The 27,127-nt window shown below is 37.4% G+C and overlaps 1 protein-coding gene across 16 annotated transcripts in view; it reads right to left on the bottom strand.

Moving 5' to 3' along the window:
• The window catches only part of ryr1b (ryanodine receptor 1b (skeletal)), a 125,751-nt gene that overhangs the window by 19,374 nt on the left and 79,250 nt on the right, over positions 1-27,127 (bottom strand). For 4 of the 16 annotated variants that reach the window (XM_079620910.1, XM_079620921.1, XM_079620918.1 and 1 more), the window contains 17 exons: positions 24,044-24,214; positions 23,279-23,338; positions 22,870-23,004; positions 20,823-20,935; positions 20,636-20,732; positions 20,458-20,564; positions 19,889-19,940; positions 19,726-19,806; positions 16,433-16,532; positions 15,481-15,560; positions 15,239-15,315; positions 14,168-14,241; positions 12,642-12,659; positions 5,299-5,379; positions 4,261-4,349; positions 1,545-1,673; positions 1,354-1,458 (listed from right to left, as the gene is read on the bottom strand). In XM_079620910.1, coding sequence (XP_079477036.1) covers positions 1,354-1,458; positions 1,545-1,673; positions 4,261-4,349; positions 5,299-5,379; positions 12,642-12,659; positions 14,168-14,241; positions 15,239-15,315; positions 15,481-15,560; positions 16,433-16,532; positions 19,726-19,806; positions 19,889-19,940; positions 20,458-20,564; positions 20,636-20,732; positions 20,823-20,935; positions 22,870-23,004; positions 23,279-23,338; positions 24,044-24,214 — 1,569 coding nt within the window. The remainder of the gene's footprint in view (positions 1-1,353; positions 1,459-1,544; positions 1,674-4,260; positions 4,350-5,298; positions 5,380-12,641; positions 12,660-14,167; positions 14,242-15,238; positions 15,316-15,480; positions 15,561-16,432; positions 16,533-19,725; positions 19,807-19,888; positions 19,941-20,457; positions 20,565-20,635; positions 20,733-20,822; positions 20,936-22,869; positions 23,005-23,278; positions 23,339-24,043; positions 24,215-27,127) is intronic. The other 12 variants (XM_079620920.1, XM_079620911.1, XM_079620923.1 and 9 more) reach the window with 3 other exon arrangements.

Genomic DNA, 27,127 nt, shown 5'->3' with positions numbered 1-27,127 from the left:
AGACAGAGAAAACATTCTTCATTATTCTACTGTGATCATACTTATACAGAGTATGTACATGTATGACATGCGTTTGAATTCTATTCTATTGCACAATTTATATGATCAATAGGGTGACCACCCGTCCCGCTTTGCGTTGTACCGCACAGCATATTCACCCCTTGTCCCGCACGTCGCATATTGAGAAAATGTGCCGCATTTCCATCAGCCTGTTGGTTTTTAATGATCATATTAAGAAAACGTGCATACGATCTTTTGCCTTTTTAAGAAAGCATTTTATTTATTATTTTTGTGGCGTAGTTTTTCACCTATATTTAACAGCGCTTCGTCAGAAGTGCAAATACAACAGCCGTTTTTAAAATCCTATCCAATGGTTGAAATGAAAGGAGTAAACACGGTCACTGGTAGGTTGTGTCGGCTGTCAATCAAAATGTGGAGCGGTGATTCGTTCCATGTGTTCCCTGTCAGAAAACGAATGGATAATTCGGTAAATTAAAATGTGAATTTAACAGAGTTAGAACTTATTGCCTGTTGTGGTTGTTCTAATTCACATCCTTTCTAAAACATATAAAAGTTTTTGGTTTAAAAGATTCTTAATATATAAGACTGTCAATTAACTAATTTTATGTTGTTTTTTATTTTATTTTCTCTTTATTTATTTTGTTGGATTTTAATTGGACTTGGTCAGAACGGTTTCAAAAATAGTTATCTGCATGATGCCTGCTGCCTTTGTGCTCAGTGATGTTGAACTTAAATGACATGTAAAATAAAGACATGTTATGTTACATTGTAATGTAATGGTGTTTTCTGGAAGGGACTAAAGAACAAAGTATTTTAATCAGCTGAAAGGCAGAATACGAATGTTTTTATTAAGTTAGATAGACATTATATAACAGTTTCAGGTTATTTTTTAGTGTTGGTAACATGTCCCACATTGTCCCACACAAACTTAGTAATCGTCCCACATTTGGTTTGTTTGATGGTGGTCACCCTAATGATCAATGAAGATGAAACATTATAAAAATGAAAATTTGGAACATCTGAGAAAAGCTTTTACTTTCAACTGATTCAACATTATATACACCTGACCATATATGTCTTTTACAGCAGTGCTTAGTGACAAATACGATGCATTTTTTTCTCCGATTTCCGTCAAATTATGTTTTTTCTTTTAGATTAGGAAAACTAAATGGCGAGTTGAAATAAAACAACATACAGATGATAGAGATTCAGTGTTGTCGGAACCTTTCCTGGAAAATTGCGTGGTCTTCTAGATGCAATAAAAGCCATCAACATGGTAAGATTTATCGGTCATGATAGAGGTTTGTGTGCACTCGACGTGTGAGCCCCTACCTGTGCCAGCTTCATCATCATGTGTGCAAACACGTGCAAGAAGCCCACCACGGCATCCCACAATCTGCTGTGAGCCAGAGACTGTTGGTTACCAGTGCAAGGGCCCTGTGTGGAGAAACAGCAAACCGTGATGGACACAGAAACGTGCAGTTCTGAAAGAGCTCGACTTCACATTGCAGAGACAACAGTACCTGGATGTACTCTGTCAGGCTGTTGAAAACCTGTTTAGCAACCGTCATGGCCTTAGAGAAGTTCCTCTTGCCCGGTTCATCAATGATATCCTTCCCTGAGTAATACCAGTAGAAGTCACTGATAGACTCCTGAGACCAAAAAGACAAGAGTGAGGAAGACAATGAGAAGAAGAGACCACAAAGCACACTTAAGAGTCATATTAGGGACACACCGATACGATTCTGGTATCAGGCCTGATGGGCTTTTTAAAGTTACCGTACACTATGTAGAAATTGTGTTTTTGTCAAACAGCGACCTCTAGAGTCGCTGTGGAATACTTGCACTGTCGTAAATACCCACCCCCACCCTGTACAACACCGGGGGCCGGTTTCACAAAGCTATTTTAGGCCGGTCTATAGTGTTAGACAAGTCTAAAATTTGCTCATAGACTAGTCTAATGCAAGTTAGACGGTTTCACAAAAATAAAGACTGACTTAATTTAGTCAAAAGAAATTAGACACCTTACCCCCAGGCTAACTTCGGTCTAAGACTCTATGTTACCTTGGCAACCAGCAGTAACAATCAGTTACATCACAAACAGCCAAAAGAAAAGGGAAAATGGCTCATAATTTGTGGTTTGCAGACAACGAGGAGAGCGCTGAGAAGGGAACGGGTTTTTAGGGACCGCAGTAACCTACTGGAAATATATAATAATGACGACTTCATCGTCGGTTTCGTTTTTGTATCTTTTCTGTACGTCTTTAACGCTCAACGGTCGCATTAACGCTGTTAACTGTCATAGTAATCTTTTTCCAAACATTTCTTCTTGTTACTACATTCTCCGCTAAATTTTCCAAGTAAAATGTCCTTGTAACTGTTATACTCCTCCAACAAACACATATTTTCCGCTGGGATAAACTGCACTGAGCGGCTGAATGCGCTTACTCGATCCGCCATGTTTTTTGTTTTGAAAAGTGTCTTAGTTTACCCAGAATGCATTGCAGTGTAGTCCTACATAAAATAGTCAAAGTCTTAAGTGCTTTGTGTAACGGTCTGATTTAGATGTCTATCTGAAGTCTGACTATCTACTATATCTAAGCCATAGTCAAAGTCTATCTTTGTGAAACCGGCCCCGGTACCTGTTCGGTAGGATTGAAGATAGACTCCGAAGATATTGACCAGGTAATGTTTCAAGATTTCATACAAATATAGGCTACTGCATACTCTACTGAACTACTGATGATGGTAATAGGATAATAATAAGTTTATGTCAAGTGTTAGACTACTTTATAATAATAAAGTAGCCTACCGCGTTTGACGTTTTTACATGATTGCAGCTAAATCACAAGTAAATAGCCTATAGTCTAGGCCTTTACTGTATAATTTAATTCGTTTTTTCCAGGGCTCTGAACCGGTTCAAGGAACGAAAACCGGAAACGAACGAAATTTTTACAGGAACAAAAACGATAACAAAATACATTTTAATCGTTCTGAACAGAAACGTTTATTTAAAATGACTATTAACCAGTTAATAACGTTATTTTATCGTTCTCTTTAATATTTTAATTTGCCATTGACCAATCATGAATTTAGTAGCTCAACATGTGACGTTCACTCATTAAGGGTGAGTGAAATGCCCGTGCAGCAGTCATCGGCAGACAATCTCTTCGGCACGATAAGATTTGTGTCCCACAGTAGGTACCGTATGTTAAAGTTAAAACATGCTTAGAAAGTTAAAACATGCTTAGAAACGTGAAGATAGCCATACGAAGTAATGCTAACTATTTTTTTGTTGTAGTTTTACAATGTTATTGTAAAACTATAAATTAATAAGTATTATTATTTATTTATTTTTAAGCCCTGGTTTTTTGATTGTAATGTAAACATTACAAAATGCCAGATGACATCAATAAAGTTAAATGTGCGTCTCATTATTTCATAACATTGGCCGTTAGGATGTCATTAGACATGATTATTGCAATTTATCATAATAGTTTGCAAATTGTGCTCGTTTACACTATTTACAACCTCTAGGCTTATTTATGTCCTGATAATTATGTGAGATATTGACAACTGTTCTCATGATAATTGCAGGAATCAACAGCGTCGTCTGATATAATGGATGAATGAACAGCATCGTAAAAAAATTACACACTACAAGCAAGCGCAACAACATACAACATAGAACGCAAACAAGTTTACAAATAAGAGATTTATTTACTAGTCCATCAACGAGATCGGCAGGTCAGCATCGCTGTTGCATCCAGTGCTGCTTTTTAGCTCGCGCCAACGACTGAAAGCCTGACGAGTGACTCTCGTCCGGTTCCTCACGCGGTCAGATTCTCTTTTCCTTTCCCTAGTCTCTTCCGACACCGTTTTCTTTTCTTTTTCCATCGTCGAGTATCACGCATAAGTATCACGTCTGAAATGCGCGCAAGTGTCTTCGTGCTTCATATGTTGTTAATGTGTGTGACGTCGTTGCCGTAAAGCAAGTCGTGATTCTCGTGAGATTTGTCGGGGGCGCTTCTCTCAAACTTGCATTGCTGGTTTTTCCAGTGGCGTCCTCCCCACGCGTTACTACCAGGATGATTCGCCCTACTATGAGTTTGTTTACCACCGAAATGACGTTGAAGCTGTTATATTAAGGTACAATTTCTACATAGTGTGCTTTTAAGTGTCCAAATGCTTCTGGGGTCACTGTACTGTATATAGAGATGCAGTGAGATGAAGCTGTACCTGCAGTCTGAGCAGATAGTCCACAGTGCAGATGATGATGTTGATCGTGGTCGTGCTCCCTGTCTGTGTGCGCAGATAGTTCTGGAAATCTGAAAAGAGATGAAAACTTAAAGCAGGCGCTTCTTTTAAATATTTTACAGTGGGGTCGGTAAGATAAAAAAAATAAAAATAACTTTACAATAAGGTTAATTAGTTAACTACATTACTTAACATGAACTAACAATGACCAATACTTGGTAACACTTTATTTTACAGTGTCCTTGTTACATATGTTACACGTACTTACCATAGTAATAACAGTAAATTATGCATAATTACATGCAACTAATCCTAATCCTACCCTAACCATAGTAAGTACATGTAGTTAATGAATATTACTCAGTACTTAAATATATAATTACACTGTAACAATGACACCTTAAAATAAAGTGTAACCCAGAACTTCTTCAGCATTTATTAATCTTAGTTGAAATTCATTTTAACATTTACTAATACGATATTAAAAATCAAAGGTTGTGTTTGTTAACATTAGTTAATGCACTGTGACCTAACATGGACAAACAATGAACAGCTGGATTTTTATTAACTAATATTAACAAAGATGAATAAATACTGTAACAAATGTATTGCTCATTGTTAGTTCATGTTAGTTAAAACATTAACTAATGAACCTTATTGTAAAGTGTTACCATGTAATTTATTATTTTATCAGGAGTCTTTTATGAATAGAAATTTTAAAAATATACATTTATTTGAAATCTTTACAGTCACTTTTGATTAATTTAATGTGTCCTTGATTATTAAAGTTTAAAAATAATAATAATATCTTGCTAACCCCAAACTTTTGAACAATAATGCATAGGAAAGATACAGGGTCCGTCACAAAGAATCAAGCATTAGTGATCAAATTATTATTCTTTTTCTGAGCAGTTTTCTTGTTTTTGGAGCATATCTTTGTATTATTCTCTGCTGTCTTGTGTTGTCCACACACTACAGTGGTGGAAGAAGTGTTCAAAAGCATTCGTGCAGGAAGCTCACCGTTGTTGTGGCCTTCACAGAGAAGCTGCAGGAAGCGGAAGAGGTCGCAAGTGAATTCATCATCCGCCATCACTTTCTCTTCTTCACATAGACACACACACACACACACACACACAGCATGAATGCGGGGAAATAAATACTGAACAGCGCTTTACTGCACTAGACTTCGAAATACAAAGTGAATCATTAGACATAAAAAAAAACCCATTATTTTCAAAGATCAAAATGGTTAATGTTTAAAAAAAACAAAGATTCAAAAAATAGCTTGGTTTACTCACCCCAAACTTTTAAAAAGTATGTACATTTAACAAAATGTTGTTTCATAAATATAACAGCATACAGGTTTGACATCATTATTTTTGAAAGAACTGTCCCTTCAGTATTCAGGGTGATAAGGGTGTGTATAATTGCTTGGTTAAAACCCCTTGGCGTCACTTTTTAATGACTATAAAGTCGTTTTATAGACGAGCAGGGCACTCCGTTGCTTTCGATTAGAAAACTTTGGTGCACAGATGCGATGGGCATTGCAATTTTATCAATATAATAACACTATATATTCTAGGGTGTTATTTTTAATTTAAACAGATACAATGATACTATTTACATTACACTATTTAGACATTTTTGAGCATGCAACCAAGCCCCTACCTACACATCTGTATATTATATAGATACAATTAGTTACAATTTATTCAAAAGGTATTGTCCAACTTTCACAAGCATCTGATCGACAGATAAACTGTGCCCTCTTCTTTAATGTTTGTTGTGGATATTTCAGGAAAAAAGTTTGCTTCACTTTGTATATTCAGTTTAGCAGCATTAGGTTAAAGTTCTCATTCAACTAAACTATGCCGTAACGTTCATTATCTGTCCATGCAATAAATGCACTCCTTGAATGAGTGTGGATGTGACACATTTCAGAGGCAACTAACATTAGGGTAGCATTTTATTTTACAGTCCTGTTCCCCATGTTCATACTACAGTACACACTTATTATAGTAATTACAATAACTGTGTAATAACTAGATAATAACCCTGAACCTACTTCTAAAACTTTAACCCATGTAGTTACATATTAACCAGTACTTTCTTAGGCAAGTACACTGTAAGTAGACGTAGGGCCGTAAACGATTAATCGTGATTAATCGCATCCAAAATAAAAGTTTGTGTTTACTGTGTATTGTGTATAATTATTTTGTATATATAAATACACACACATGCATGTATATATTTAAGATTTTTTTAAATTTATATATAAAATTGTTCTATTTATATGTAATATAAATTATATAAAAATACATATGCAGTATATAAATGCTAATATTTCTCAAATATATACATGCATGTGTGTGTATTTATATATACAAAATAATTATACACAATACACACACATATATTATGTAAACACAAACCTTTACTTTGGATGCGATTAATCGTTTACAGCCCTACACGTACTGTAAAATAAAGTCCAACCGTGCCCACTGACATGAATGACTTTGACTTCTATTATAGTCTTTCAAGAACAAAAATTTAACTTTAAAATGATTGGCTTTACATCATCAAATCAGCTGTCACTTTATTTGGTCGCACACTTGGCACAGCCCACACGATTCGGGGAACCCTGTGCTTTAAAAAGTGACACTAAGGGGTCCTGACCAAGCGTCAATATGTGACGAGTTGGGAGTGAGAACATGTTTTGTCTGCGAGTTTAATCACTTCATAGCACTTCAGCTCCCATTAGCATGTTAGTAGAACCACAAAGACCTGCGGTGGCACATCTGTGCAGCTGTTTACTGCAGAGCAGACCAGCAAACGTGGAAAGGGGAGGCAGAGACCTGACGTCCACACTGAATCCACAGATTAAAGGGGAACACTATTGCGATGCTCCCCTTTAGACTTTCTGTTGACTATAGGTAACGTTGCACCTACGGCCCTGTTTACACCTGGTATATATGCGCTTTGGTTGATCGGATCACAAGTGGACGACACTAAATACTGGTGTAAACGGAGTCTGAAATGTTGAGCTTGTCCACTTCCGACCAAAAACACGTTTGTCCGGATTGCTTTCGTAGTGTAAACGCTCATGTGTTCGAACAGCCGTCGACTCTCCACCTACTGACCTAATGCATAAACATTACGGGACGCAAGCTAGCCAGACGGGATTTAAACTTTGTCGGCTGAAGACACAGATTTAGTTTGAAGATGAAAGACGTACCAAGCACAATGTTCTCGCACCATTCCTGATTTCTAACACACACTCACAGTTCGGCTGGTCTTGCGTCTATCAGAGCAGAAACTGAAGCTGATGCTCTCCGTGTGTTTTTCTGTCGTTTCCGTGCGCTTTCATATGTAAATTGCGTGAGCTTACATCGTCCATTAGATCGAAAGATCTGAAAAAGCCCAACATTTACACACCTCCCCTCGAAGAAATCAAGACAGACGTGATTATGTGTCTCCCTCGTCTACTTGTGATCAGATCGAACAAACCGCATCTTAACACCAGCTGTAAACAGGGCCTACATGTCAACTAACTCATTAAAGTATTAGTAACTGCTTAATATCTGCCAACACTTTATTTTGATGCTCCCCAACAGAGATTCTACTGACTATAAGTAACTTTGCAAGTACATGTCGACTTATTCTACTAACCTTACCAGTATACTAATGCTTTACTAATACTCCAATGAGAGTTAGTTGACATGTAGGTGCAAAGTTGCTTATAGTCAACAGAATATTTAAAGGAGGACATTAAAATAAAGAGTAACTGATTAAAGCCCTCCCCTCTCCCAGAATGGCACTAGTAGACATACACACACACACACACACACACACACACACACACACACATTGATGGCACAACTACTTTGAAGGGACAAACATTAATACACTGACTGAAAGAAAAACATCAACGTGTACAGAAATATTCAGGGAACACAGACACGGATAACTAACACAACTGACATTGAAATGAAATCTTCACAGAGGACAAACATGGAGAAGACTTTTGGTCTTCTCAGACAAGAAGATCTTAACAAAAAACAGCACACAGACCCACGATCATGCAAAACAGATCTACTGCACTCCTAGACACATGGAAGAGGAGGGGGGAGATGAGCCAGAGGAAGTTGGGGCCTTGGTGGATTATGGGTAATGTGCTATGAAGTATTTGTAATGGAATAAGATGCTATTCGACAAGAGGAAGGCTAAGAAGAAGAAAAAAACATGAAAAATATTATTGTGAGGAGAAAAAAAGGTAAAGTCGTATATAAATGAAGCTACTTTTCAGAATAAAATAAAAACAAAGATATAAATTAATGTGAAGTAAAACATAGAATACATATCACACAAATTTAGAGCGCAATATATCAGTCTGATAGTGAGTATCTGGAAATGAGGTTAGCTAAAAAACAATAACAATACAGATACAGTGATATTAAAACACAATACAAATAATTACTGCATCCAAACATCTCATTTATATACATACAATCATTTAATTAATTTATAATGACTTAATTATAAGGCTGCATGCACAATATATCGTTTTAGCATCAATATAGCGATGTGCGATGTCAATAGGGATCGTAGTTGATTTATGATCTGAACGGGCCAGCTTCCCCCCGGTGATTCGCGGTTTAACAATCAAAGAGTGAAAGTTTATCATTTGCATGTGTTTTTTAAGTCCTGTCAGTTTAAACATTAAGTGTGCGCACACAGAACACCGAATTCAGGCCTTTTTCTCTTCTTTTTGAGCTTGAATGGACACAACATGAAGTCGAAATGCCAGTCTCGCGAGTATCCTCGTAAACACAGGCACTTTTGTGTTGTAAACAATTAAGAAAGAAAACAGATGCGTATCATTATATTGGATCTGGCATTCGTCTTAAAGTGACAGCAGCCTAATATACCAGCAGCTGTTTGTCAACAATGTTAATCAAACAACAAAAAAGAAAGAAAAAATTACATTTGTAGCTTTAACAATGATAAAGTGTATTAATTAACTAATTCATTATATTTAATTCATACAGTGAAGACTAAGCAGTGTTTGGTTATTCAATTTCTGTACCTGAATACTGTTAGATTTACCTGGAAAACAAAGTTTGTAACTTATTTCATTTGTATCTTTGTTGTATTTATTGGTAGGACCCTCTTGGAATTGCTCCGTTTGTAATCTGTTAATTATTTTCTATGCAGATTCACTCTGCTACAAAATCCCTCCAATCATCCAAGAATGATTGATTCTCTACAAATAGAGCTATTCAAGTCATCTTGTGAAACTGCTTTCATATCGCAAAACATATCACAATAAATATCACAATATCAGTTTTTTTTTTCAATGTCGTGCAGCCCTACTTAACTAATAAAAATATTATAGTTTTGTCACAAACATCATAAATTGGATTTTGGCCATCTAGTTTTAGGATGCACTGGGAAGTAGGATTATAAGCATTATGACAAAATAAAGCATGAATAAATGTTTAATTAGTAAGTTGTTAATGTAAGATTTCATTTACTTCCATTTATTTGTTGGGCTGTGTAAAGGGGCTGTATGTTAGAATTCAGAAACCCTTGTTATTAGTGACACCGGTGGCCGTTGAGTGAACTGCAGACAGCAACTTACTGCTGGTGCTCAAACTCGTGCACACGTTACGTACAAGAGCGTGATTCAATACCTCAATTTACTCACGGCAAAGCTCTTTTTCGTTTTTTTGTTTAAAGTAAAAAGACGTTGGAAATACCTTTGCAGCGATACACTGTTAACGAACATCCGGACGCCGTCCACTCAACGTTTAGATGAATATGTGCTACGTGTTTTTCTCTCAATAACAAAAATTTAATTGAGGAAAAAAGCAGTTAAGAAAGCATCTGATCATAGCGATGTGGATTTGTTTACACAAATTTGTTTTCTGCAATTCACCGACATCATGACGACAGATGAGGTCATTAAAATGACACTGTTATGATAGTTTGATTATAAATATATTTGAGACTATAGACTACATCGATCTGGCAATGTGACACTATAGTTCGAACGAATCCCTTTTCTTTGCATGACACATTGCCATTACAGCACAGAATGGCTCTTTCTGCATTATCCTGAACATTAAGAATTAATTTCATGCGTCACTGAACGGAAGAGAGGCTCTCGGGAGCGAGTAAAGCGCTTTTAATTTTCCCGGCAAAAACGACCCGAATCCTTCACATAAAAACCAGTCTACAGGCTTGCATAGACAGGCTAGGAAGTCGGAGAAGGTCTCGTTTTTTTTTAAGTTTTGTTACAAGCTGTTCACACATTGCCAATAGAAAAACGTGATTAATGAATGAAAATTCTTACATATAGCCCCTTTAAACCTAAAAAAAAAAGGTGTTCACCTTGAAATGCTCTCCAATTCATAACTAGATTCCTCCACTGGGTATTAGAGTGTTGCTGAGCGGTTTCCTTGATGGCTGGATTCACAAAAACAATTTCTTAAGATAAACACTAAGAATATTTCGTAAAAATATTCCTAAGTGAAATTCTCTAGCTTTAGCTTTTATCCACTGCCTAAACGCGCTGGATCCTTCACTGGAAACCGAAAGTAACAACGTTTACTGTTTGAATTATTGCACCCGGGAACAAAACAAGTCGACACCATTATGACTAAAAGTTTGCTAAGAAGTATTTCCTACTAAACCAAGGCGGTATTTGACTCTGTTAATTGTATCCAGAGTAGACTGGTGGGAGCATAGACATGTATAGAAAGGCTAGATGGCTCAAGGCGGAGTCAGCTGTGTCGTCACTTGGCGGCCATCTTAGGTCAGGAGACTGCGCTGCTGCTCCCTGCTGCTGTGGACGGAAGGTGAGTGACAAATGCTCGTAACTTGCTGAATTCTTGACGGATTTACAAACGGTTTGGTTTATTACAAACCTTATTAACGTGGCTATGATTTGTGCTGATGCCGATGTTTGGCTATAATTTTTCACAAGTATGCATTTAAATAGCCGCATCCCTGACGTTTATGACACACCAAGCCGTTTGAAAATCGGTTGAAAATTGAGCAAAAAAAAGTTATTTCAGCACTACATGCACAATAGACTTTAATGTTATAACTGGACGAGCGGTCCTGTCCTAAGATGGCCGCCGTGTGACGTCGTCGGGTCCCATTGGCTCTCAGCGCCGGTAAGCCATCTAGCCTTTCTATACATGTCTATGGGTGGGAGTGCCATTGGACGGCAACATGCCCAGTGCATTATGGGTGTTGAAGTTTGTGGCAAAAGGGAAGACAATAGCCTTTTTTCTGTTTTCTCTAGTCAGGTAGCAAAATAAATCGTCTTTTTACTGCATGGGCAGCCTAGCATCCTTTTATTGAAAGGCTATTTTCCAGTGGTGAAAGACACTTTTAAGATTGTTTCATGAATCCGGCCACTGGAAGGTTTTTAGTGGGTTGCAAGATTGTTTCGAGGGTATTTTGGGTGGTTGGTATGTGGCAAAAGTCAGTCCAATTCGCAAGTCTGATTACTCAATAAAGTAATAGCACAGCTCTTCTAAAAAAAAAAAACCATGATTTGAGGTATTATTTCCAAATATCATGTCTAATATCAATAGCAACCAACACTAAAATGGAGAGCAAATCTGGGCAAACATAAAAATTAAATGGAAAAAGGGTTTTGTTGATGTTATTGATGAAAGTTAGTAAAACTGCTGTACAAACTAGTAGCTAGATAATTTCTAAGGTGTGCCATGTCAGACGCTCTTGTCCTTCTAAACATGGCAGCTCATTATTTGAGGGAATGGTTCAAATAATGCTAGATGGCTCATTTCAGTGGATAAAAGACTTGTGGGAGTTTCCTGAATCTGCAAATCATTTCATGTTTTCGGTGACAGTGGTCACCACAGTTCTCTGTGATCTCCTCAGAGAAAACTGATCAGAGAAGAAAGGATAATCGTCTTTCTTTGCTCTCAATCAGTCAGTGAATGTTGGGAGTTACAGTAGATCTGTGACAGAGCGCTCAAGGGCAAAGCGCAAAGAAACTTTACAGCCATTGCTAACATAACGGGACAAACTGCATCAAGAAAATAGAATTCAATAAGAGTATCATAACTAGAATTGCATAATAAAGTTTCATAATGTGGAATATTGTTTTTAAAGAACTATAAAGGTTTTGGCTGCACAAAAACCTTTGCAATGACTGAAAAGTTATCTTTTAAGTCCCCTTGAGCACGAAATGAAATGCAGGTAAACTACACGCCAACGAAAGGAGGTCTTCACAATGTAAGAGCTGGAAAAAAGAGGACAGCAGGAGATGGGACAGAAGGAAAGAGAGAGAGTGACGGTGAATATATAGAGGCAAGATTATTTACCACGTCCTAACTTGAGATCTGAAAAGAAAGGAGGAGGAAAGAAGGAGAGGAGAGGCATATATAAATAAGGAGGTGGGGATAGAGTGGTGTTGGTGGAGAGAAAGAGAGAGAGAGAGAGAGAGAGAGAGAGAGAGAGAGAGAGAGAGAGAGAGAGAGAGAGAGAGAGAGAGAGGCAGTGAGTTGGACACTGTAGGATTGTAGGTTTCCGGCATGGGAAATAAAACAGACTAACATGAACGATACACTTTGCCGGTTCTGTAAGAAACAAAGATAATGCACATTAAACACTCGATTAACACGAACACAGTGGAAACATCTCCTGTGGGCCAAAAAAGTGTTATGCATTCACACGATAGAGTGCAAAATAAGATATATTTACTTAAGCAAACACTTACTTTACAGAAGCAAAACTGAGATATTAACACTTGTTTTCAAGCAATATATATAATGAAGTTTATTTTTCTAAAAGCATAAATCTGTTAAATTTATGCTTAAAATAAGTTTTTCAAAACAATATTGCAATGGGGTAAGGACAGTAAACTTAACAATATATTCAGAAAACAAGTCTTATTATCTCATAAATTTTTATTTCTATTTTACTAGTAATAAGACTGATTAAGAATTTTTTTTTTTTTGCTGTGTGGCCAAATCCTAAACCAACAATCTTGAAAATATTGTACTGCATTTATTAAAATAAGAGCATTTTATTTCAACCTATGTAGTTTCTAAATGTTTGGTCTCTGACCAGTTTTAGCACGCACACACACACACACAAATAAAATTACAAACTATAATATAAAAAACAACAACAGATCATCATAGTACGTTTCCATGATCCACCTTTTTTTCTGGGCATTTTGGGATATTGCATAAAAAAACCCTGCATGGAATACGGCAAAATGTGCATAAGTTCTAAAACTGTGCATAAAACCGCACTAAATTATCCGATAAGAATACATGTGCATAAACTATGATGGAAAAACATTTACTCAAATCCCTCGATGATGTGCAACAAAAAACTTTTTGACTTTGCCTCAGCAGCGGATGTGATTGGATAACTGGACTAACCAGCGGACCAATCGCATCACAGGATCTCAAATGTTGGTTTGGTCGCTCTGAAACCCATGAGCCGAAGTCTGAGATCAGAATGATTTGGTTTAATTCCCTCCAGAAGCGTCTCACATGATTGCGTTCATAAACACCAGCATCCGAACGCAAGAGAACATGGAAACAGGAAAAAGAGCCACAGTTTCTTCCCCGATTGCAGCAACTTCCATTTTTATCACAGATATTTTGCGCCAATTTCCCAGGAAGTGACGATTTTTGTCCTCTTGATCACATGAGATAGAAACGATATTCCAATTTTGCGCATAAGTTAAATTCACAATTTTGGATGGAAAAACAGCTATTGTGGAGGAGTTTATATATATGTTCTCATTTTAAATATGTTCTCATACATGCTGTGAAGAGACATGAGGACGCACATGAGTCGTGAATGCATTTGTGGTGTGTGAATGGTGACTCACTTGAGCCTTCCTCTGACACCATCCCGAGACCCTCAGCCTTATTCTGCCTCTCAAACGCATTCAGGTCCAGAACACTGTCAACAAAACACACCATATTTATGTCATATTGTTGATCTGCCATATAGGCAGCACTGTAGAAGACACTCTTTGTTACAAATATTGCTATAGTTCAACATAATTGTCAAAGAAATAATATATATTACAGATGAAACTCGAAAAATTTGAATATTGTGCAAAAGTTCATTTATTTCAGTAATTCAACTTAAAAAGTGAAACTAATATATTATATAGACTCATTACATGCAAAGTGAGATATTTCAAGCCTTTATTTGTTATAATTTTGATGATTATGGCTTACAGCTTATGAAAACCTTTTCACAATATTCTAATTTTGAATTTGAGGTTTTCATAAGCTGTAAGCCATAATCATCAAAAGTATAACAAATAAAGGCTTGAAATATCTCACTTTGCATGTAATGAGTATATATAATATATTAGTTTCACCTTTTAAGTTGAATTAATTAAATAAATGACCCTTTGCACAAAAATTTCAGTTTAACGCGTTAAAAATATTTAACGCAACTAACGCAGCATCCGTTTATTTCTGTCATCCTGTAGCTAGTGTTACATTATATGATCACGCTTTTAATTAATTAAGATTTAATGACTTAAATCTGATCAGATCTTAGTGTCAGCGGCCTAATAAACCTGCTGATGTCTGTCATTAATGTTAATCAAAGAGCAGAAGACAAAAAGAAAAGAACTTTTGTAGCTTTAATAAGGATTAATTTTTATGTAATTTATAATTAATGCAGTGAAGTGTTTGTGTTTGATGACTTTATTACATTTCTGTATATTTTTCTACCTGTTAGATGAAATATTTAAAATATACTGTCTTTATGTTGTTTCTACTGTACATTAATTTGTAGATGAGAACTGAGACATTATTACAATATAAAAATATAATGTTAGGTGTGATTAAATTTGAATAATTACAGAAAAAAAAATTACAACACTAATATATATCTTTCCCAAGTTACCAATAAAATAAAAGAAAGTGGTGGCATGTACCTGCAGGTTTGCATGAGAGCCTGCAAGCTCAGGAAGAAGCCTACATCTTTCTTGTCCTTCAGGTAGTCCAACATCCTCTGTCACAGACATCAACGCAGTGTTGAAAATATTCATTTGATTTAAACTATCCGTCCATGCAATCATTTGTGAGAACAACCAGGTCTTACGTGTAGCCTGGCAACATGTTTCTGGCATTAAACAGGTGCATTAGTGTCGTGACAGAGAGAGTGCTACACGCTGACCTGTTGAACAGCACAGTTGCCACCGTTGAGGATGGAAATGCCCAGTTTGAGAGTAGAGGACACCATGACTCCAGTCTCACCTGAGGCGACACATTTCCAGAGACAATTATATTTGACCAAACTTGTGATTGCTAGGCAAACTGGTAAAGACATCAGCTAGAATCATTTACACTATAGTATTGTTCAAAAGTTAAGAGTATTTTGTAATTTTTTTTGAAAGATAATGCTCACCAAAGCTGCATTTACTTGATTAAAAAAAAATACAGAACAAACTGTAAAATAACTGTTTTCTATTTCAATATGTGAGCCTGGACCACAAAACCAGTCACATGGGTACATTTTTTGACATTGAGAGGTATAGATCATCTGAAAGCTGAATAAATAAACTTTCCATTGATGTATGGTTTGTTAGGATAGGACAATATTTGGCCGAGATACGACTATTAAAAAGGGTGCCAAAAAATCTAAACATTGAGAAAATCTCCTTTAAAGTTGTGCATTTATGTTCACGATTGTGCTGCATTCACTCACAAAAATAAATGTTTGATATATTTACGGTAGGAAATTTACAAAATATCTTCATGGAACATGATCTTTACTTAATATCCTAATGATTTTTAGCATTAAAAGAAAAATCTATAATTTTGATCCATACAATGTATTGTTGGCTATTGCCACAAATATACCCGTGGGTCATGTGACTGGTTTTGTGATCCAGGGTCACATATATTGTAAAATGTTCTGTGATCAAAGCTGAATTTTCAGCATCATTACTCCAGTCTTCAGTGTCACATGATCCTTTAGAAACCATTCTAATATGATGATTTGCTGCTCAAGAAACATTTCATATTGACACTATATATGAACATAAATTTACAAATGTATATACTAACATTTCTTATCAATGTTGAAAATGTGCTATGATATTTTTTGATGTTTTCTGTGTGTTCACCTTTGCAGGCACTGATCATCTGCAGGACCATCTCAGCCGCTCCACGGTCATGCAGACGAGACTGCTGGTACAGAAGCCTCTGCTTTTCCATCTCCTTCTCCTGTTAGACAGAGATAAAGTCCAGTCAGAATGATGCCTGGCTCTAAACACCCCTGCCCCACAATCATCCAACACACACACACACACACACGCATACATCAAGCACTATATACTATATATGAGAAGGAGGATCATGAAAATCCTATCTAGTAAAGATGTTGTTTAAAAGAGATATCAATTATTAATGAAAAAAGTAGTGTCCTTACTGTTGTTTATACAAGTTTTTACTTCTTATTCAGCACTTATGCTTGTTTTTATTCATTCATCTACATACACACACACATCATACACACCCTTTACATCCAAAACACAAGTGCTATTAGTAATGTGTCCGTTATTTGAGCCATTCACGTTTGCTGAGTGGCACAAACGTTCGACTACAGCAAGCAGACCTGCTCTCCCTGAACAGTGAGACACATCTGGATGGTTACACTGGCTCTTCCCTCTGTTCTAACCACACTTCTCACAGACGCTCACACCACGACTGCTGTCGGCTCACGGCAGCCATAAGAGAGGCATTATTAAAAGTAAGTGAAAAATTAATAATCATATGAAATATATACTACCGTTTGGGGATTTCAATGTGCAATTATTTGATCAAAAATATAGAAAAACTGTGGAATAGTATTATAACATTAAATAACTGTTTTTTTAACAGTCATTATTCCAGTCTATCAATGTCCAAAACAGTTGTGCTGCTTAATATTTTTGAGGAAACTGATCATTTTTTTCAAGATTCTTTGATGAATAGAACGTAAAAAAAAAAAAAAAAAGTCTCTTTTGATCAACTAATGAAAAAAAATCATGCTGACCCTAAAACTTTTGAATGGTATTAAAAATACAACACAATATAATCGTCCCAGTGCAAACCTGAGAAAATAAAAGCATATGAGTATACTGCAGTATTGGCAACTTTTTAGAAGTTCCTGTATTGCGAATTCATGTCTGAGATCGTTATTATTTGTCAATGTCTTAGGGTATACTATTTAGGATATTGGATTAATGTAGCATATTGTTACGACAACAGCATATTCACAATAATAGTATATCTTACAATAAACTGAAGAAATCGTTCTCTGTAGTGTTGAACATTTATCGAAAGTTAGCCATTTGAAATTTGGTGGTGATGATACCCTGTTGACAAAAAGGATTATACAAGTACATACAATGCATGAAGCGCGCATATTTTAAGCTGAACCCACCCCTAAAAGCACCCAAGCGTCCCGCCGCCAAACCCCAACCCCAGCAAGAAGCCACGCCCACTCCCCCCCCGCCCTGAGAGCCAGGCCATGTCCTACAACATATGTGACTTAATAGTCTATTGGAAATCTTTGTAATGAATCACATTTATTCCTGTGTTTCTTTTTTATTTTTATGGAAAATGTCAAGTGTGTTCTTTCTGTAATGTGAAGTTCTGAATGTGTTCGAGTGTGTCTGTGCAGGCTTTTACTGTAGTCTTTGGTGAGTACAGAAAAAAAGACACCAATTTGAAAAACAAAGACATGGAGACACTTTTGGAGACACAGAAGGTATTCACATACAGGCCTGATTTAAATCCAGAAAACTCTGTCAGCTTTCATAAAACCTTCTTCACCACAGACATATTCTGCAAGATGTAAGAAATATGGCATCATTTTACTTTGTTTTATTAAGCTCTCTTCCAAAACCTACCGAGCTTAGATGGACAACAAGCTTCTCATATGGGACTCACTAGATACATTCTTCACAGATAGCAACTCATATAACAGTTATGATTCATGTCATGTCGTAATTACCATAATTGCTAGATGACGAGTCAAACATTCTACTTAGAATGATGCGTTTCTATGACGACACTATTAAATTATAGTTTGATATGAATTTAGTCTTTCTCAAAAGCAGCATCATACTTATGGGGATGCTCAATACTGTATATTGGTAGCGGTCAGTATAGTATATTTTAAGGGGTCATGACATGAGAAATAAAATTTGCTTTGATCTTTTGACATATAAGAGATCTTTGTACCATTAAAACAAAACATCCTCCTCATTATAAACAAAGCATTGATTTAATCAATCGGCTCCTTTTGATATTGCAGGATCTGTGGCGTCACACGATCAAATACGTTTGCATATGACCGCCTCTAGTTCAAGTCATCGACGAATAATTATAGATCATCACATCATAGGCCCCGCCCACTGGCGTTCAGACGCTTAACGGCGGACATTCTCCTACTGGATGCGAGCGTCACGTCAAAATCAAATAGAGCCCATTATAATGACTGACGCTGTCTACACTGATACAGTATACAGATGTGTGTTCAGTTTCTGACTCGTTTGAGTCTGTCGACAACATGATAAATGATAAAGTGAAAGAACGTTGGCTTTGACGCGTCCCAGCTGGTTTGTGTCTCAGCTCACTAGGTTATGGAAATGGAGCAACTGAAACTCCCTCAACCTGAATTTTTGTGGCGAGGTGAGAAGGTGAAGATAAATTTTCTGAATTTAAATCATAAATAAAAAGACAAAAAAAGTCAAAAAGTCCTCAGGGTTAGTAGGTCATTAAAGCTGTGAGATACAAAAGATGCAGACGGAATGTAAAGCTACAGGCGACTGCCAACAAATTCAGAGAAGATAGGGTTCTGGAGAGGTGGGATTGGTAATGTATTAGGAGACCAGTTAAGGGTGTTCGTTGAGTGTGTGTATGAGGGCGAACTTGAGTCTCACACACAAACACACACTCCAGATATCAGCAACAGCGCTAGGAATACTAAGTAGCCAGAGAGAGAACAACAATGTAAGTTTTGAGGCCTATTTTGCAAATATTTCACATTATTGGTCTCCTGGCTCGGGGGAAAGTGCTAAAAAAACTATTCACACCTCTGTTAGCTTCCTTTTTTATGATCATCGGCCTACAATGGGTCAAAACTGATGTGTTCAGCATGTCTTGTTCTGTTTTGTGTGCAGCCATCTCTCAAGGCATGCAATAAACACGAACATAAACTGTTAAAGAGACAAAGACTCAGATCCAGCAAAGGAGTGCACAGATCAGTTCACAACAGAATAGAAAAAAGAGAGAAGGAGAAATAGAGACGAGAGGATGAGAGACATGGAGTGTGCGGGGTGCAGTGGTTCTGGACGTGCGTGGCAGGAGCTGTAGCTGTAGCTGTTGGCTCCGCTGACTCCCATGGCCCCAGCCCCAGGCCCCCCCATACCATCTCTGCCTGTCGCACCTCAAAGGCTGGCTCCTCGCCCCCCTCCTCTCCCCCTTCGTCCTCCTCACCAATGTGGCAGCTCTGCAGGGACAGATATGTAAGGTTAGCTTGCACTCTATGAAAGTCTACAGACACCATCTTAAAAGTTACGTTTACCACTTACTTTTGCCATGATATCAGCATATGACATGTACAGATGATCCACTTCAAGTTTACTGCAGCAGGGAGGAAACAAATGTGAGACTTGACAAATGTGACCCTGGACCACAAAACCAGTCACATGGTTAAATTTTTGTATTAATACATCACGAATAAGCTGACTAAATAAGCTTTCCATTGATGTGTGGTTTGTTAGGATAGGACAGTATTTGGCCGAGATACAACTATTGAAAATCTGAGGGTGCAAAAAAATCGAAACATTGAGACAATCTGCTTTAAAGTTGTGCATTTATGTTCACGATTGTGCTGCACTCACTCACAAAAATAAATGTTTTATATATTTACGGTAGGAAATTTACAAAATATCTTCATGGAACATGATCTTTACTTAATATCCTGATGATTTTTGGCATAAAAGAAAAATAGATAATTTTGACCCATACTGGCTATTGCCACATACTTGGAATAATAAACTCGAAAAGTCATTAATGTATTTCAGTACTTTAACTTAAAGGTGAAACTAATATATTATATAGACTCGTTACATGCAAAGTGAGATATTTCAAGCCTTACGCTTTCTCGGTGAGAGCAGTGCGGCTAAAGTGAAGGATGAGCTGATGAAGGGGGTCTGGCTTTGATTCGGTTTCTTCCTCTTCTTCCTCTTCCTGCTCCAGTGCTTTCTGCACAAACCAATGCTATGAACAAACTGCGCTCAACAGGATGTAAACAGGGAGCAGATGTACAAACTTACGGATAAGTCATCTATCATCTTGTCTTCAAACGAGTAGCCTTCATTTTCAATCCAGTTGCGCTTGTAACCGTCAAGGAACAAGTTAGACGCCCGGTGCCTGGAGTGAAAGGAAAATCACATTTGTGCAGCCCAATTCACTCCTGGACATCAAGGTTATGGTTAACTAAGGTTATGTGTGTCTTCATACTTGGGGAGGTTGTACAGTGGTGTCATTCTGAAGCAGGCCACCACTGCCTTGCGCCGCTGTTTGGACAGAAGCTTGTGCCAAACGGTCTTCTTGCACTTGAATGCATGCTCAATCTGATGGAAGATAAAGAGGATGAAGAAATGGCTTAAAGGATAATTCCGGTATTTAACACTATGGGCCCTATCTTGCACCCAGCGCAATTGACTTTGAACACCGACGCATGTATCATTCCTATTTTGCACCCGCGCACAGCGGACTTTTCCCTCCACAGACGCACGTCGGTAAATTAGGGAATGAACTTGCGCTCGCGGGGGCGGTTCAGCGCAAAGAGGAGGCGTGTTCCGGCGCAAAACTTCCATGGTGCTATTTTCCAGTTTTAGAAAGCAATTGCACCATTGACCAGGAAAAAAACAGTCTAAAGACAGTGGCGCGTTGCGCGTTAGTGATATGGTATTTTAGGGGCGCGTGCTTGGCCATAATATTAACGCGCATCCACTTTGATTCTCTAATATAAACGGATGCAGCAGTTTTCATTTTTGCAAATCATACATTATTATAAGGAAATATATTAGCACACGAGGGAAATCATTGTTGTGTCCGTGAAGATGTGAAAAAGATCGATCTAGATAAAAAAAAATAAAAAAATCTAGATTAGGCTACACATTTACTACCCAAATTATACGCCTGTTTAACCGAAGCTAATTTGGGTGGGTTTCTCCCATTATCCCCAATGTCACTTCTCTGTGTTTTACAGCCCTGACGAGAACGTCGCTTTCCTCGGCTGTGAACCGCTCCTGGCGTGCGCCTGGCAAATCCGCCGTTATAATAGCAATCCGCCATGAAACAAGCGCGTCTGCTCTTAAAGGGAATGTGAGAGGACGCTCTGATTGGTTTATTTCACGTTACGCCCAAACCACACCTATGAATAATGAAGCTACTTCAGACCAACACCTTTTAGATTTGCATCGGGCGCAAGAGTCATTTATCCCGCCGGGAAAATAGCAACAGCGCCGGGATCCGCCCACAAAGTTACTTGCGCTTTGCACTTTGACACTTGCGTTTCAGATCGTTAAAATAGGGCCCCTTGAGTCTATATTGTAGTTTGTTTTGGATGAACAAGAGTGGTGGACAACATTTTTTTGACAATGGTTCCTCTCTCGAGTTTTTGACTATAATAGTCATGGACCCATTTAACATTGGAGTCAATGGGCATGTCCGAAAATGTCATTAAAACAGCCAATAATGTTCGTTTACAAAACTGTTAAACTCACCGAGTGGTTAGTGGTGTTTGTTGATGATTATAAACAATATATCGTCGCAATATATGATTCCAATCTGTTTATTTTGCTATAGTGGAACTATTTTTTCAGACACTTCACAACTGTGTAACTTCCGCTCAATATTTGAATCTGAAGCGTTAGCACACTCCCGACCACTTGATGGCGATAACCGATGTTTATGTCTCGCGGGACACTCACGGTCACAGTCGAGTTCAACTTCATATTACAAGTAACAATTAATGAAGGTTTTGTTTGTTTATTTCACTTACTCTCCCGGAGCACAGTTGCTCTGCTCGCTAGCCTTATGAGAAACGGAAGCGAGCAAAAAGACTACATCGACCAAATGTAAACAGCCCCCCGCATTTATATTAACGAGCACTCAGTCCTTCAACAGAATTCAATGGGATTTTACAAAATGACGAATAAAACACGACAGAAACTGTATTTCGCAACACTTTTTGTTTCTGGAACATCAACTAACATCACTAATCACTCGGTGAGTTGCACAGTTTTGAAAACTAATGTTAAAGGTTGTTTTAATAACATTTTCGGACATGCCCATTGACTCCAATGTTAAATGGGTCCATGGCCAATTCTTTTATAGTCAAAAACTCGAGAGAGGAACCATTGTCAAAAAAATGTTGTCCACCACTCTTGTTCATCCAAAACAAACTACAATATAGACTCAAGGTGTTAAATACCGGAATTATCCTTTAACACTAAGGAAAAATAGTGTAACTGTATGTATATGTGCAAACAGCCCTCACCAGCTCAATGTGGTAGAGAACAGCTGAAACTTCCTGAACTCTCTTCACAACCTTCTCCGGTGCATCAGCGTCTTCAGCTTGACCTGAGGTCTCTTTATACAGAGCCATCTGCCAGCGCATGGACGGGTCGTCAACCTACAGAGATGCAGACACTTATATTACACCAAAGACTAGGTGCACTCACATTACTGTAAAAGGGAGAAAGTGACACTCGCAACGCGCTAATGACTGCACATGTGCATTGGCTGGTCTAGCCTGAAAAAGGATTTTATTTGTCATGATTTGAGCATTTGGGAAAAAAAATTATGAGACCGCTGTTGTCAGATTTCATTGTTCATTTCAAATATTAAATTAAATCGTATTAATTATACTGAAGATGTTTTCTTCACTTGACTGTGTCTGTACTTACCTTGCCCTGTAGATGCAGGTTATTCTGCAGAAACTCCCTCACTTCCTCATCTGTGTCTTTCTGTAACATTCAAATCACCAAAAAGTCAACACAATTTATATTATTTAATAGTTAATCTAATTGTAATTTCATACATTTCAGTTATGGATTACTCTTAACTGTTCTGTAATTTAATTACAGTTGCTTCTGATGTAATTGCATTAAATATTAGTATAGACTACAACAATAGGAGATTTAACATCTAATGTTAAAATGTATGTTTTTAATATAACCTTCTCCCTTTAATCACTTTGCTCAGTTCAAGAATGATTTATGCAATTTTATATTGTTTATTTAAAAGAATTAAAATAGCAGCTTCATGTCTATCCTTGTATTGTGCACAAAAAATATTAAGCAACACAACCGTTTTCAACATTTATAATAATCAATGTTTCTTGACCAGCATATTAGAATGATTTCTGAAGGATCATGTGACGCTGAAGACATGCTGAAAGTTCTGATTTGCATCACAGGAATACATTGCATTTTACAATATATTACAATAGAAAAAAGTTATTTTAAATGCAATAATATTTCACTGTTTTACAGTGTTTTTGATTGAATAAATGCGGCCTTGGTGAGCAGAAGAGACTTAACATTCAAAAACATCACAAAAACTTACCGCCCCCAAACTTTTATAGTATAATATATATATATATAATTTTTTTTGTTACATGTTGTTTGGCAGTAAATCAACCATCCTAATCATTCTATATGGCTAAGTACCAGAGAGTAGCGGATCTTGGCCAGATTGATGAGCTCTTGGTCAGCAGGCGAGCACATGTTGAGGCCGATAGGGAGCAGTTTCTTCAGAGCCGCTACGATCAGCGAGGTCTGAACGGAATAACGGTCCCCGCGGCGCTTCTTCTTGGTCCGCTCAACATCTGAGCCTCCACCCTAGAAAAATCCTGCAGAGTTAGACTGACACAACGATGCTCGTACCTAGAAACTGGTTGAAACAAACGGGCTGTTTTGGGAAATGAATATGGGTTTGTTTAAAAAAAAAGACTAAAGAGTCTTTAAAAGGATTCTTTCTAAGTGAATAATGTCAATATAGAAACAATTCTCTGTAAACATCTCCCTTCTGTAAGTGTCTTGTTTTTTGAATAGATTATAATTACAGCTTTTACATTGTTAAATAATGTGTTAATGGTGGCTCATTTCTATGTATTGGGGAAATTTACCAAAATAGCGTTGAGGGAAAACAACATCATGATTCAAGGGCATGTTATACTCTATCAGTCAGTTTATTAGGAAATGTTAGTGCTAAACATACAGCAGTCTCGTTGTTAGTAGTGTAAGGTCGCCCACCCTCCAGCACAGCACACTTAAAAACATCACTAGGCTTTGGGGCCGCTCCATCGCTCACACACACTCTCTGAATCTGTGCCTGTAAGTCGCCATTAATGACTGTTGCCTTCTACAACACGAGCTCCGTCTGGCCTTTTAGCGTGAGATGAGACCAAAGACAAGAGGGAAAATTAAGTTATGAGAAAAGACTAGCCTAGAGAAAAGAGATAATGCGAGACAAGAGACGAGATGTGAAGAGACTGCGCAATTTAGAAGAAAAAAAATGTGCGATTCGATTTTAAAGGTGCAGTATGTAGTATTGACAGCTAGTGGTTGAACTGGGTACTGCAGTCCAAATTGTAATAGGATATTTTATCTATTATATGATTATAGTATTATTAATAATAATTATTGTTATTATTATTTTATAGATTAATAATAATAATTTATTATAATTATTACTATTTTTAAACATTATTTAAAAAACAAGAAGAAATGTTGTAATATAATTTTACCAGTGGCGGGCCGTGCATTTCACACCTAGGCCTTCTGTGATGTCCACCCTGAATTAATAACTTTTAATAGTGTAGCAGCGCACGCACATACTCTCTATAATTGTTGTGAAATTCCTGTTTTTATTTTGCACCGACAGTTATAGGGTTAATGCGGTGAGTTCGCCGGGTAGAGAGAAACGAGCGAGTGAGTTCGGCTTTTGTGTACAGTGGTTCTTGCGTTCCGATTATAAATTCAGAAACGGATCCTCATCTCTGTCTTATCCTTCAATGGCTATAGTATTAATGTTTGAAAAATATAAGTTGTTTCAATCATAAATTTACAAGAAAAATTAGGAAGAAAATCATATTCAGCACGGACAAAAACAGGGGCAAAAAAATGCATTATACTCTCCAAAACTGATTTTTTTTTTTTTTTTACACAAAATCCATCCTAATTTCTTTCCTCAAAAAGACTTGAATTACTTGGTTGTACAGGTTGTCTGTGCTTTTCAGTCCCAGCAACCTTTTCTATCGCCATCGAGGCGAATGTGCTGAAAGTCGAGTCTGTCCCGTCGTATTTCTGTCATAAGTTTTAATTCGCTTTAGTGCTGAGAGTGTCTAGCTGCTCGATAGAAGCAGTAAACCGGGAAAACACCGCAAAACATGACGATGTGTAACGTTACAGCCGACACGAGCTCTCACACAGATTTTTGAACGATATCATTGAGATCAGCGGGACTTCTGCCTTCAAAATCAGTCCTGGCATAACTTTACATTGCAGTCAGTTCTGTTTTTACCCGGACAGATCGATAGAGATCCGTGACTCTGCGTAATGGATAAGGGATTTTGTCCGGTAGGTTTGAACCTGCTGGTGGTCGAGGAAGGAAAGAAACATTAATTTGTGGGTTTAAAAACTATTAAATCTACAGGTATTTTAGTTTACACAGTTCGCTACAGATGCGGTTAGCTAGCTCTGACTACCAGTACACGCTCTGACCATCCAATCAAAGGGCGTGAAAATGCTTACGTTATTGTATGCCTGCTAGATGGCCCCGGTGCAATCAACTCGATATCTGATTGGCTGATTAAAAATGACCGATTATCTGATTGGTTAAAGCAACAGTTTCATTGCCATTCATTTAAGCTACAGGCGCCCGCACTATCGATTCTGAAGGCCTCGAAGCAGATATATTTGACCCTGGCAACACATGATGACTGAAATATGATTGGATAAAAGCGCTAAAATAAATATACACTACTGGAAGCAGCGCAACCAAGAGAAAAGCTATGAAATTATGAGAACGGACTATTGGGAATAATTTAATACTCATTCATAAAAAAAATATATTAAAGTGCAAGTCAGTGATTCTCATAGTGTTTAGGCCAGCAGAGAAGGCCTTGCTGGCCCTGACGGCACACCACTGAATTTTACAGTACAACTGTATTATTACAGTACAAATATTTGTGTCTTTTTCTTCATTTTTTTTAGACTTTAAACCACTGAGTTTTTATTTTGGATGAAAACGTAGGGTAACATGGTTTATAAACAGGTTTATAAACGCTTCTTATTAAAAATTAAAAGTGTTTGCCACGTGTTGTTTCAAAAGCATGTTATAGTAAGTAACGCAAACTTGTTTCTTTAATGTTTAATAAATATCAGCATTTGTGATTGATAATCGCACTAATCCACATCGAGATTTCGAATTTAGTCTGATTAATCATCAGGCCCTAGATAAGACAATCCAAGAGAAGAAATCCAGGACGCATGAGAAGAGATGAGAGAGATTTGAGGACACAAGAGTCGAGATGACGAGTGTATTAGGCAGAGGGAACCCATGGCGAGGAGATAACAGATGCTGCTACAGTAATGGCCGTCTCACAGCACAGAGGAGGAGGTGCTATCCTGCAAAGTCAATCATATCCTTTAACACCTAACAGAGACAAACTTTTAAGGGAAGTGAGCAAGTGAGTTGGGTTTGGGGAACATGTCGACAGAATGGACACATTAATCAAATAAAAGGAGCAG

The sequence above is a fragment of the Phoxinus phoxinus genome (genome assembly GCF_949152265.1).
Source record: "Phoxinus phoxinus genome assembly, chromosome: 8".
NCBI lineage: Eukaryota > Metazoa > Chordata > Actinopteri > Cypriniformes > Leuciscidae > Phoxinus > Phoxinus phoxinus.
Note: the sequence above shows the minus strand (reverse complement) of the source record. Positions and strands in the feature narration are given on the sequence as shown.